The sequence below is a fragment of the Anolis carolinensis genome, unplaced genomic scaffold (assembly GCF_035594765.1).
Source record: "Anolis carolinensis isolate JA03-04 unplaced genomic scaffold, rAnoCar3.1.pri scaffold_7, whole genome shotgun sequence".
NCBI classification, from domain to species: domain Eukaryota; kingdom Metazoa; phylum Chordata; class Lepidosauria; order Squamata; family Dactyloidae; genus Anolis; species Anolis carolinensis.
The window spans coordinates 25,412,346-25,425,563 of NW_026943818.1; the positions used below are offsets into that span (position 1 = coordinate 25,412,346).

The following is a 13,218-nucleotide window of genomic DNA, read 5'->3' on the forward strand; positions in this document are numbered from 1 at the left end:
GGCCCTTCTGTTTTATAAGGACAGAACTGGAAACACCGAGAGGCTGTCTCATATTGTGCGAACAGACTGGAGCTCCGTCTCATCCCAAAGACTATCCCACCGGATTGCCTCGGCCATTGTGTTGGTCTCCCAGCTGGCCAAAGGTCTCCACCCACCTGACCTCCGACTCCGCTCAGCCAGGGCCATAGCCGCCTGCTCTGCCTCACGGGATATCCCGCCTTCCAAGGTGAACGGCCATTCCCATGAACGGGAATGCCTGTCTGCTATGCAATATTTATTGTCAAAGGCTTTCGTAGCCGGAATCATTGGGTGGTTGTGAGTTTTCCGGGAAAACTCACAACAACCCTATGCACTATTTGTACTTGCGTTTGTTTGTAGTAACCAAGTTTATTGCAAGTTTGGACTTTTTACTTTTGTCAACTTGATTTAGACATAGGGTCTATTCCATCCCAATTTGCACTTCCAAGAATTTGCTGCACTTTATCAGTCACCTCATGTTTACAATATTTATATGGTGCACTTTATCCAGTCTATTTTTACAACCTCTCTGTTTTAATCCATGTTTTTATTAAATTTTTATCATTTACTTTATTGGTCAATGTTTAAATTTTTAATTGTGCATGTCTCTTGTCTATTATCGTGTTTTATATTGTTATTGTTTTTATTCGGGCTTGGCCCCATGAAAGCCGCCCTGAGTCCCCTTTGGGTATAAAAATAGTTGTTCAAAAATAAAGAATAAAGGAGTAAAATGCCATAGGTTCACCAAGTGAGAGACCCATGCAGGCCGTGCAGAACGACACAATCAAAAATGTAGCTAAAACATACAAAATGTAAAATAGTATTTACGGTAGATATCCATAAGAGTAAAGCTACGTAAAGCCTCTTGCCTGAGAGAAAACGGCCTAGGTAGAACAACATTGCGCCAGAGAGACTGCAAGGCCAAAGGTGCATCTGCACAGCACTACGTCACACATTTTGGAAAATGTTCTGTTCCTGTTGTGAGAGTATTATTTCCCATTTAATTGTGCTGCACTTACTTTCAAAGTAGTTGTTCAACTCCAGTAGAACCCTCGGTGGCACAATGGGTTAAACCCTTGTGACAGCATGACTGTTTGAATCCAGGGAGAGCAGGGTGAGCTCCCTCTGTAAGCTCCAGCTCCCATGCAGGGACATGAGAGAAGCCTCCCACAAGGATGGCAAAACATCAAACATCCGGGCAATGTCCCCTAGGCAACGTCCTTGCAGACAGTCAATTCTCTCACACCAGAAGCCACTTGCAGTTTGTCAAGTTGCTCCTGACACAAAAACAAAAAATCCAGAAACTTCATTTTTGCGGCTGCCACAAACCAGGTTGAATTGGTTGAGAGTCGATGAGACAATCATTGAAAAACTATAGCTAATATTTCATTTACAGTATTTATAGTCCTACCTTCTCACCCTGAAATGGACTCAGGGAGGATCACAGAACATACACATGTGGCAAACATTCAATGGCGTTTATACACTGACAAGACAGGCAATTGTACATAGATAGAGGTATGTATAGGCTTTCCCCATCTACGGCGTCTTGGGGGGTGTTGTCGCTCCATCTCCCTGCCAAAGAGCTTTGTTTGCAAACTTCCTCCTCGATCGAATCGCTGGCATTTTAATACCTCTCCGCTTCTAAGCAGTACCTATTTATCTACTCACATTTTGCTTTTGATCTGCTGGGTAGGCAGAAGCTGGGCTCAAGGCCAGGAGCTCACCCTGACCCAGGCTCCGAACTGTCAACCTTTTGATGGATAAGCTTCACTACAGCTGGTGGTTTAACCTGCTGTGCTGAAGCCCGGCCCAAAATATGCTGTAGTGTAGGATGTCCCACCAGAACAAAGTTTTTGCAGTTTAAAGAACCTTTCCATGGTTTTCTGATGAAACCAATTAGGAAACGACATTCCTAACCCAGGAACAAGAGTGCAACCAATGGCATTGTGTGCATGGCTCCATCCGCACAGCTTTGCTCTGAATGCAGACATCTCGCCTGTGGAAAACTACAAGGGTTGAATGAAAAGTAATGCCTCCAACTCCTTAACGAATGGCAGTCCTGGTCTGCGGCAGGTCCTGGCTTGTTCAGGAGACTCTCTTCTACAGTTAGTTCCATTTGGCAAGAAGCCATAGCATTGAACGGTTGTGTTGTTAAAGTGCCAAGTATGGAACCCTGAAGAGATGGGGAAGCCTTAGCATTGAATGGTTGTATTGTTAAAGTGCAAAGTATGGAACACTGCGCAGACGGGGACGCCTTAGCATTGAATGGTTGTGTTGTTAAAGTGAGAAGTATGGAATCCTGCGCAGACAGGGAATCCTTAGCTTTGAACGGTTGTGTTGTTAAAGTGCAAAGTATGGAACTCTGCGCAGATAGGGAAGCCTTAGCATTGAACGGTTGTGTTGTTAAAGAGCCAAGTATGGAACACTGCGCAGATGGTCGGTCAGTGCAACTTAAGCAACATGCAGTCACTGAATTCTTGACCACAGAAGGTGTCACCCCAAAGGAGATTCCTCAGAGAATGCAAGAATGAAAGAAGATCTGCAGGGACATCATGATGCTTCTGATGACGATGTTGAGAGAATTGCGAGACGCCGGTTGCGGAAACAGTGTCGACTTCTTCTGTGACGGCTTCAGAAACTTGTTCATCGTAGGCAGAAATGTATCCAATTGTCTGGTGATGATGTGGAAAAGTGAATAGTGGTAGTTAAAGAGCACGTTCTAAGGGCTCCTTCTGTGTTTGATTTATTAAAATATTCCCATCCAAACCCAAGTAACGAAGGTGGAGGCATTACTTTTCATTCAACCCTCGTATCTAGCGTTTCCGGACACGGTTCCAACTATTTCTGGCCATTTCCCCCCCTCGAAGCACTGAATCATGGGCCAAAGAAGGCTCGTTTCTCTCCAAAAGCCCCTGCCCAAACGTTTGCTCCGTCTTGCTTTTCTTTTCTTTTTTTATTAAATTTTTATTAGTATATATGAGAATTAAATACAACGAAAGAGTGAGAACAATGTTTGTTGACAGAAAGTGAAGAAAAAAATTTAAAAATCTACTTTGAAGAGAAAAAAGAAAAAGAAGAAGTGTACTTCCTGCCCCACATCCCCACGGTCTCTTAAAAAGAAACAAAAAAGTTATAACAATTCTATATAATAAGTTATTAGAATGGAAGACAGAACCAGAAATTATAAAGGATTCAATGCTAAAATGGTCCAAAAATGTGGGCAGAATTATAACTATTGATGAATGGGAAAATATTTGGAACAGAAAGATGAAATATTGTTATTCTATAGAATCAAAAGAAAATTGGTTAAAAACAATTCATAGGTGGTATTTAACACCAAAAAAACTCGGATTAATGTACAAAGACAGAGATAAAAATGCTGGCGATGTAAAGAACAGATAGGATCATATTTCCATGTATGGTGGAATTAAAAATTGGAAATTAAAAATTATTGGAACGTAATTCACACAGAATGCAAAAAAATCCTCAAAATTGACTTTGATTGTAAACCAGAATATTACCTATTAGGACTTTACGACATGCAAAATTATGATAGAATAGAGTCTCCAAAGGGAAAAGAGAATAAGATAAAAATGTATACATATGCTGTGACAGCAGCAAGAATAGTGACAGCTAAAAATTGGAAGAGCCCTGTCTGCCCCACAAAAGCCATGTGGTTGGGGAAATTAATGGATATTACAAATATGGACAAATTAACCTATTTGCTAAAACGAAGTAATGGAAAGGTGATGAAAGAAACAGACTGGTCCGACTTTGAAGATTAACTAACGGAAGAACTGAAAGGATAAGATAAAATACAGTACAGAAGAAAGAAGATTGGAAGTCTACCCCCCCCCCCCCCCCCCAGGTTAGGGAGTCTGAATTCCTGGGAGTCTGAATTCAGACGTAATACACAAGATGTAATTTTTTAAAATAAAAAACCTTTAATAAAAATTATATGGAAAAAAATAAAAACTTTCGATTGCATCACAAGTTGTTTTATGTATTTTTGAATAACCTGTGGTTATTCTATAAGTCCTGTCCAATCCAGTTGCGGATCCAGGCGGGAGGCAGACTGCGTTGGATAATCCAGAACATTGGATAAGCGAGTGTTGGATAAGTGAGACTCTACTGTTTATAATGAGCAGAGCCTCATTATTATTGTTGTTGTTAGTGTCTTCATCTTCATCATCATCATTATTATTATGGTGAAGCTAGATGGATATGTTTGAAGACTCCTGGGGATGCGTCCCTAATGGAAGAAGAAGGGCTGGCCCTTGGAGTCTCTGTAGAGTCTTGTTGTTGCTGTTGTTGTTGTTGCTGTTGTTGCTGTTGCTGTTGTGGTGAGTATTATCACCTTCATGATCATTATTATGGCGTCAGGATGCGGGGCAGGAAGTGCAGCTCCTCCTGGTTTGGTCCCCGGATGTGGGCGGGCAGCAGGAGGGGGCGGAGCTTGCCCTGTGGGCGGGGCCTGGCCCTTCCGGAAGGCCTACTCCCTCCCAGGCTAGGCAGCGGGCCGTCCATGTCGGGCCAAGCCAGGAGAGGCTGGAGGCGGCCTTGCTTCTGCCTGACTCCGGCCTGCAGGCCCGGCCCGGCCCCGCCGCCGCCCTCGCGGTCCCCCAGGGCGGGGAAGAGCCTGGCTCGGAGGAGGCGGGGGGCGGGCCGGGCCTCTCGGGCCTGTTCTTTCTGGGCCCTCAGGGCCGCCCGCCTCGCCTCCGCCGCCGCCTCCCGGTGCTCGCTGAGGGCCCACATAGGGCGCCTGCACTGTCCGCTTCTCTCATCAGCCATGGCTGGGTGAGAAATGGGGGTCCGGGCAGGGAGGGGCTGTTTCCCTGCCAGAGGGGATTGTGACGCGGGGGGGGGGGCTATGTGTCAGGTGGGCCTCAGGAAAATAAAGTTTTATTGTTATTTTATTGTATGACACAGCAAACAAGATAGAAATGCTGGATTTCGTATCACAAAATCACAAACACTTCCCAAGTGTCTAGGACTGTGTGATGTTTATTATTACAGTAGAGTCTCACTTATCCAACATAAACGGGCCAGCAGAATGTTGGATAAGTGAATATGTTGGATAATAAGGAGGGATTAAGGAAAAGCCTATTACACATCAAATTAGGTTATGATTTTACAAATCAAGCACCAAAACATCATGTTTAATAACAAATTTGACAGAAAAAGTAGTTAAATAAGCAGTAATTCTGTGTAGTAATTACTGTATTTACGAATTTAGCACCAAAATATCATGATGTATTGAAAACATTGACTACAAAAATGCGTTGGATAATCCAGAACATTGGATAAGCGAGTGTTGGATAAGTGAGACTCTACTGTATTATTATTGTTTTATGACACAGCAAACAAGATAGATATGCCGGATTTCGTATCACAAAATCACAAGTCAAACACTTCCCAAGTGTCTAGGACTGTGTGATATTTTTTATTATTATTATTATTATTATTATTATTATTATTATTATTGTATGACACAGCAAACAAGATAGACATGCTGGATTTCGTATCACAAATTCACAAACACTCCCCAAGTGTCTAGTACTGTGTGATGTTTATTATTATTATTATTATTATTATTATTATTATTATTATTAGGATTTCTTATCAAAAAATCACAAGTCGAACACTTCCCAAGTGTCTAGGACCGTGTGATGTTAATTATTATTATTATTATTATTATTATTATTGTATGACACAGCAAACAAGAAAGACATGCTGGATTTCGTATCACAAAATCACAAGGCAAACACTTCCCAAGTGTCTAGGACTGTGTGATGTATTTTCGGATGATGCGCGCAGATCCCAGTAGGGTGGAATAATAATAATAATACAGTAGAGTCTCACTTATCCAACATAAACGGGCTGGCAGAAGCTTGGATAAGCGAATATCTTGGATAATAAGGAGCGATTAAGGAAAAGCCTATTAAACATCAAATTAGGTTATGATTTTACAAATTAAGCACCAAAACATCATATTTTTCAACAAATTTGACAGAAAAAGCAGTTCAGTACACAGTAATGCTATGTAGTAATTACTGTATTTACGAATTTGGCACCAAAATATCACAATGTATTGAAAGCATTGACTACTAAAAGGCAGACTGCGTTGGATAATCCAGAACACTGTATAAGCGAATGTTGGATAAGTGAGACTCTACTGTATTTTAAGTTAGGTAATGAAGGTGTGTTGTTGAAGGCTTTCATGACCGGAATTGCCTTCGACAACAAATTGCAGGGTGGTTGTGTATATTTCCGGGCTGTATAGCCATGTTCCAGAAGTATTCTCTCCTGACGTTTCACCCACATCTATGGCAGGCATCCTCAGAGGTTGTGAGGTCTATGGAGAAACTAAGCAAGGAAGGTTTATACAGTAGAGTCTCACTTATCCAAGCTAAATGGGCCGGCAGAAGCTTGGATAAGCGAATAACTTTGATAATAATTAGGCATTAAGGAAAAGCCTATTAAACATCAAATTAGGTTATGATTTTACAAATTAAGCACCAAAACTTCATGTTATACAACAAATTTGACAGAAAAAGTAGTTCAATACGTAGTAATGTTATGTTGTAATTACTGTATTTACAAATTTAGCACCAAAATATCACGATATATTGAAAACATTGACTACAAAAATGGCTTGGATTATCCAGAGGCTTGGATAAGCGAGGCTTGGATTAGTGAGACTCTACTGTATATCTGTGGAAGGTCCAGGATGGGGGAAGGAACTCTTTGTCTGTTGGAGGCCAGTGTGAATGTTGTAATTAATCCCCTTGATTAGCATTAAATGGCCTTTCAAGCTTCATATCCTGGCCTGGGGGAATCCTTTGTTCAGAGTCATTAGCTGCTCCTGATTGATTCATGTCTGGAATTCTTCTGTTTTCAGAGTGTTGCTCCTTATTTACTGTTCTGATTTGGAGTTTTTTTTTTAATACTGAAGCTTTTTAATATCCTCAGAGTCCTTTCTTCCTTCCTTCTTTTCCCTTCCTCTTTCTCCCTCCCTCCCTTCCTTTCTCCCTCCTTCCTCCCTCCCTCCTTCCTTCCTTCCTTCCTTCCTTTCCCTCCCTCCCCTCCCCCTCTCCCTCAGACCCTCTTTGCACCCCACTTTTGCCCTTCCGCATCCCGCAAGAGTTCCTTTTTCCAAGCGTGGCCGTATTCCCAGAAGGCATCTCCCAGGCTTCCCGGTAACTCTCACGAGGGACATTCCTTCCCTTGAATATCTCGTGAGTGGGAATGAAAGGGATGAAGGTTCCCCTTGAAATGGCACATCCGTCGCTCCTTCCAGGCGAGCCTTTGACAACACAAAACACATCCGTTTTTTAAAAGTTTTAATTTCCTTAAGAAAGATCTTATGGCTGCAGCATTTTTACATACGTGACTGCATTCAGCTGAACAGATATCTCATTTCCAGTCATTCCTATTAACAATAACGGCATAAATTACTACTATGCAGAAGAGGAAAAAAGGCCAAATCAATACCTTGTCATCATAGACAACTATCTATATATATAAAAGGGTAATGGAATCATGGCACCGGACAAAACAACTAAACTAAACACCCCACAACCTCGAAAATTGACAGCACAACCTCTCATCCACGCCTCTACGTTCATACAACAAAAAGAAAAGAAAAATAAAGTCCTAGCCACAGCAACGTGTGGCTGGGCACAGCTAGTATACATATAATACAGTTTGTTCCTTGTCTTGGTTGGTTTTGGAAATTGCACAACTTGCAGGCAAACACTTCAAACGGGTTCTTTTCAGATTCAGAATAAGTACATACAGCTGAAGACAGAAGGTTTGTGTTAAGGTGTTCACAATGGGGTGGAGGTGCCTTTGTGTTCAGTGCATCCATAGAAGGAGGGGATTGAAGTCCCATTGCTGTGCCTTGTGAAGAGAAACAACTGGGAAAGAGGCCGAGGTGGGAAAGGTGATGGGTGTCAATCAACAGGGACACGTCTCCTGCACCCGGTCCTTGGCTTTGGTCCTTGGTCAGCTGTGGAACCTTCTGGGTCTGGAGGCGAAACACGCTTTGCTCTGCTGTTGATTGACTTGTGTCATGATCCTGCCTTTTCCTTAGGACATTCTCCCGCCTTGCATCGCTCTTGGGTTCCTCCCTCCAGGCCTATCCACAAGAGCCGTGCCGCTTGCACGCTGCGAGATGTGATGCCAGAGCATCACAAATTTGGGGGCAAATGCTATGAGTTGTGGGAGGAAAGCTCCCTTTGCAGAGACATCCAGCCACCGTGAAGTGGAGTCCGCTTTCTGCAGGATCATTCATGTGGAGTGGAGAACCCCTTCTGAGCATTTCCTTCTCTGTGGCACTTCCTCTGACTTCTCTCTCCTTTTCTCCTTGTAGATGTGACGACTTCCTCCGGAAAGGAGTGTGTCCCGGGCAGGAGGGGCGTCTTTGCATTGCTGAGAGGTCAAGGGGTCTCGGGGCCGCCTCGCAAGGCACCTGGTCACTTTGGGGACGGAGGGACGGGTCTCCCTTTGGAGTCTGCTCTGTGTGCATCCAGTGTCTGAAGCAGAAGGAAACGGGGGACCCAGTGTGAAGAGCCTTGGCCTGGTATCGATGATGGGAGGAGGGAAGCCAAGCCGGGGGTCGGACCACCACACCGGGCAGCAGCGAGGGGTCACCGAGCGAGTCCCTTGGCGGAGAAGTGGAGCCTCAGTCCTTGCCGCTCTGGCCCGGATCAGCCCCTCGCTTGCGGTCAGCACTCTTGAAGAAGCCCAGCTGCAGACGTGCGGAAAAGGACACAAAGGCAGAGGGGTCAGGGCTGCATCCAGAGAGAGGCGGCTGGACATTTAGACATTGGTTTGTTTGTTTACAATGTTTATATCCCGCCCTTCTTTCTCACCCCAAAGGGGACTCCGGGCGGATCACATTGCACATGGCAAAGCATTCAGTGCCATTAGACATACGACATATAGAGACACGTGTTTCTCAAGTGTTTCCCAGCACTTTAATGGGAACAACAGCTCTGGTATCTACCTCTCCCTGATGATACTGACACTACTTGCACTTTTGGCCCAGTTCTTTTTGGAGCCAACGCAGGATTTTATCCGTATATTTATTGTATGTGACCTCATTTGTTTTATGATTTGTTTTATTGTTGATTGACTTGTTTTATTGCTATGTTTTTATATTGCCTGATGTCTGGGCTTGGCCCCATGTAAGCCGCCCTGAGTCCCTTCGGGGAGATGGGGCGGGGTATAAAAATAAAATTATTATTATTATTATTATTATTATAGACAGACACAAAGGCCATTTAACATTTTCCAGCTTCATGAGAGTACACTCAATTCCGGCCACAGGGGGAGCTGCCGCTTCATTAACCACTTATGACACCCAGTCCTTGATGGAGTACTTCCTCATTCCTTTCCACACGCTGCTGTTTTTTGTGGTGTCGTAACTTTGTTATATTAGCCTCCCTGCATAAAGTGGTACCTAATTTTTCTACTCGATAGATGCAACTGTCTTTCAAGCTCCTTAGGTCAACAGTGAGCTAGGCTATTAAATGGTCAGGAGCTCAATCTGACCCGAGCTTCGATCTCATGTCAGTTATGATTTATTGCAGCTGGCTACTAACCATATCGGTTTTAACTTGTCACATTTTGTTTCTGTTTTGTGCTTGGCCCCATGTGAGCCGCCCCAAGTCCCTTCGGGGAGATGGTGGTGGGATGGAAAAATAAAGTGTTATGATGATGATGATGATGATGATTTATCATTCTCTGGGCAGGAGTGACAGGTAACCCTCTAGGGCGCCTTCCTTCCTATCGGCCACTGTGTAATTGGCAAACCAGATGTAGATGCAATAGGTTAGAGCAAGATAACACAACGGTAGGAAGTCGCCAGCAGTTTTTCATTCAACAGTTGGTTCCTTAAACTTCTCAGATAAGGATATAATCTCTTCACCGATGTGGCCACACTGTGAACACTGCCCCAGGTCAGGTCCTGGTTCACAATGTAGCGCCCAGGAACTTAAAACTGGCCACCCGCAATCAGTGAGAAGATGCAAAAAATATGATTTTCGCCCCAAATATTATTGTTACTATGCTTATTTCTACCTCACTTTTTCTCTCCACAAGGAGACTCAACTATGCCAAATACTGGGGTCGGACTGGACTGTATCTTCCCAGGATCCATCTTCCACCCGAGAGCAGTGTTCCTAGTTGTGTGTGTCATCAGACAGACAGACAGAGGCAGATGCAAGGACCGAGGGCACCCTACCTTCCAGAGCGCCAGCACCAACAGCCCCAGCAGCAAGAGGCCACCCAAGGTGCTCCCGATGATGATCCAGGTGGGCACCTGGGAGTCCTCCACCTTGGAGATTTCAAACATGATCTGCAAGAGCGGTAGACAAGGCAGACGTGAGTTACGACCAAGGAATATTGAAAGAAAGGGATGAGGGAAGACCAAGAAGAAGAAGAAGAAATGGAAGCAGCAACAGCGTCTGGTTTGTCTTAAGCTGATCTGACTATGTTCAGACTTACAAGGAGCACTGCTTGAATATCAAGCAAATAGTGGGTGCTAGAAATAATACCATACGAAAGCAGACTGGCACCACCTGGGACCGCATCCAGACCCAGTGAAGACCAATCTCTGCCCTTGCGCGTTGCTTCTCTGCTGCTGAGTGCGCATGCCCAGTGTGGAATGCATCTCACCACGCTAAAACCTTGGATGTGGCTGGTTGCATTCAGAAAGAGCTTGAACACCTGGCTCTTCACTCAGGCCTATGGATAAAGATTGCTCATCCCCATAACAGTCCTGTATCCGTGACCATTTTTGTACCGGTTTGCACTTTTTTGCTTTTGTCAGCTTGATATAGACACAGCAGGGTCTACTCCCATCCCAATTTGCACTTCCAAGAATTTGCAGCACTTTCTCAGTCACCTCGTGTTTACCATATTTATATGGTGCACATTACCCAGTCTACTTTTACAACCTCTCCGTTTTAATCCATGTTTTTATTAGTTTTTGCCATTTATTTTTATCGGGTAATGTTTAAATTTTTATAATTGTGCATGTCTCTTGTCTATTGTTGTGTTTTATATTGCTATTGTTTTTATTCGGGCTTGGCCCCATGTAAGCCGCCCTGAGTCCCCTTTGGGGAGATAGAGGCGGGGTATAAAAATAAGGTTATTGTTGTTATTATTATTATTATTATTATTATTATTACACAGCAAACAAGATAGACATGCTGGATTTCGTATCACAAAATCACAAGTTGAACACTTCCGAAGTGTCTAGGACTGTGTGATGTATTTTCGGATGATGCGTGCAGATCCCAGTAGGGTGACCTTTTGCAGTTGGCAGATCGTAATTTTGTCAATGTCTATTGTTTCCAAATGCCGGCTGAGATCTTTTGGCATGGCACCCAATGTGCCCATCACCACCGGGACCACCTGCACTGGTTTTTGCCAGATAGATGGGCAGAGTGAGTTGATCTGACTGCCTTGCTATTCTGTATTTCCTTCTTTATTCCATTGGAAAGGACTTCTGCTGAATGCCGGGAGAGGGCACCAGTCTCCCACTTTCTCTGCTTAAGGAAACTTGGAGGCAAAAAGTGTGCCGTAATGCGTGGTGCATTACTCTGTTGCCTGCAAGATACGAATTAAAGACAGAGCCCTTTTCTCCCACATCACATACACACCTTTTCCATGACAGACCAATTCCTCATTCATACCTAATCACACTACGCAACACGAGTTTTGCTCCTGGGCTAGAAATGTCATTGCCTAATTGGTTCCATTATAAAAACATGGCAAAAGTTTATACAACTGCCAAAACTTTGCATTTGCAGGACATCCTGCTTTGCCAAATTTTGCCATCGTTTTTCAATGAACATCTCATTCAAGTCTCAACCAATTCAACCTAGTTCGCGACAGCCACAAAAACAAAATTTCTTGAGTAGAACAATTCCTTTCCAAGTAAGGACTGCACAATTAAACTGGAATAACACTTTCGAACCAGGAACAGAATATTTTCCAAATTTTGTTACACACTGTAATTAATAATAATAATAATAATAACAACAACAATAATAAAAAGGCCACCCTACTGGGATCTGCACGCATCATCCGAAAATACATCACACAGTCCTAGACGCTTGGGAAGTGTTCGACTTGTGAGTTTGTGATACGAAATCCAGCATATCTATCTTGTTTGCTGTGGTATACAATGTCGTTGTGTCAATAATAATAATAATAATAATAATTTATTTCTAACATACATATAAACGGCAAACATTCAATGTCACAACTACTGCACTTAATATCAAAAGTATAAAATGAGGATAACATATTCATAATAATAAAAAATTCCAAATTAGAAAAAATAAATACATTTAAACACGATACTCAATAAAAACATTATTGCACAGAGCAAGCGTATACCTGGACTGAATTAAATGACCAAGTTGCAGAAAATGTTCCGTATTTGTTGAAGTTTCCCTTAGACCAATGATGGGCAACCTTTTGTGCTTGGTATGTCAAAATTCACCCTAGCATGACTTGGGTGGTGTGTCACTTTGAGAAAAAAACCCGTAATTTTGCAATATGTATAGTTTAAATAACAAAAATATATAATTGTAATATATAACTGTATTTAATAAATCAAAAACTATTTACTACCATTATTTCCATGTACAACAATCTATGGTACCTCTTGCAGTTTCCACGCTGATTTCTCTCTATTCTAGTTTCAATGTAGTCATGAATAATAAATAATATAATAGTAATATAATAGTAATAATATGATAATATACTACAATAATAATAGAATAATAGAATTATATATATATATATATATATATATATATATATATATATATATAAAAAGGGTAATGAAATTTTGGCCTAGGACAAAACAACAAAACTACACATCCCAAAAACACTAAACTTGGCAGCACAACCCCTCATCCATGCCTCTATGTTCATACAACAAAAAGAAAAGAAAAATAAAGTCCTAATTAGAGGGAGAGGAATAATTGTTTTAATCCAATTGCTGCCAGTTAGAAGGAGACCCACTTGGTCTCCTAGCAACCCACTCAGCCCAGGGGACAGGCAGAGTTAGGCCTCACTCCACACTGCCTATAAAATACAGATTATCTGATTTTAACTGGATTATATGGCAGTGTAGACTCAAGGCCCTTCCACACAGCTACACAACCCATTTAT

General features: G+C 42.6%; 1 protein-coding gene across 2 annotated transcripts; it reads left to right on the forward strand.

Moving 5' to 3' along the window:
• Positions 1 to 4,402: 4,402 nt before the first annotated feature.
• Positions 4,403 to 12,674, forward strand: LOC134293068 (uncharacterized). 2 transcript variants are annotated; one of them, XR_010000120.1, is made up of 3 exons: positions 4,409 to 4,818; positions 8,396 to 8,854; positions 10,129 to 12,674. XR_010000120.1 is itself a non-coding variant. In XM_062959512.1 (2 exons), the coding sequence occupies exons 1-2, from the start codon at positions 4,406 to 4,408 to the stop codon at positions 8,589 to 8,591; spliced, it is 609 nt and encodes a 202-aa protein (XP_062815582.1). In that variant the 5' UTR covers positions 4,403 to 4,405; the 3' UTR covers positions 8,592 to 9,751. The 2 variants fall into 2 exon arrangements, 1 of the variants encoding a protein (XP_062815582.1); XM_062959512.1 differs by lacking the exon at positions 10,129 to 12,674 and having other exon boundaries at positions 4,403 to 4,818; positions 8,396 to 9,751.
• Positions 12,675 to 13,218: the final 544 nt, after the last annotated feature.

What these genes read in the sequence shown, in the direction of transcription:
- LOC134293068 (XM_062959512.1), top strand. Translation starts at nt 4,406, where the DNA reads ATGCGGGGCAGGAAGTGCAGCTCCTCCTGGTTTGGTCCCCGGATGTGG. An exon ending in CTCTCATCAGCCATGGCTGG is followed by an intron (nt 4,819 to 8,395) that starts GTGAGAAATGGG and finishes TTCTCCTTGTAG; the next exon opens with ATGTGACGACTTCCTCCGGA.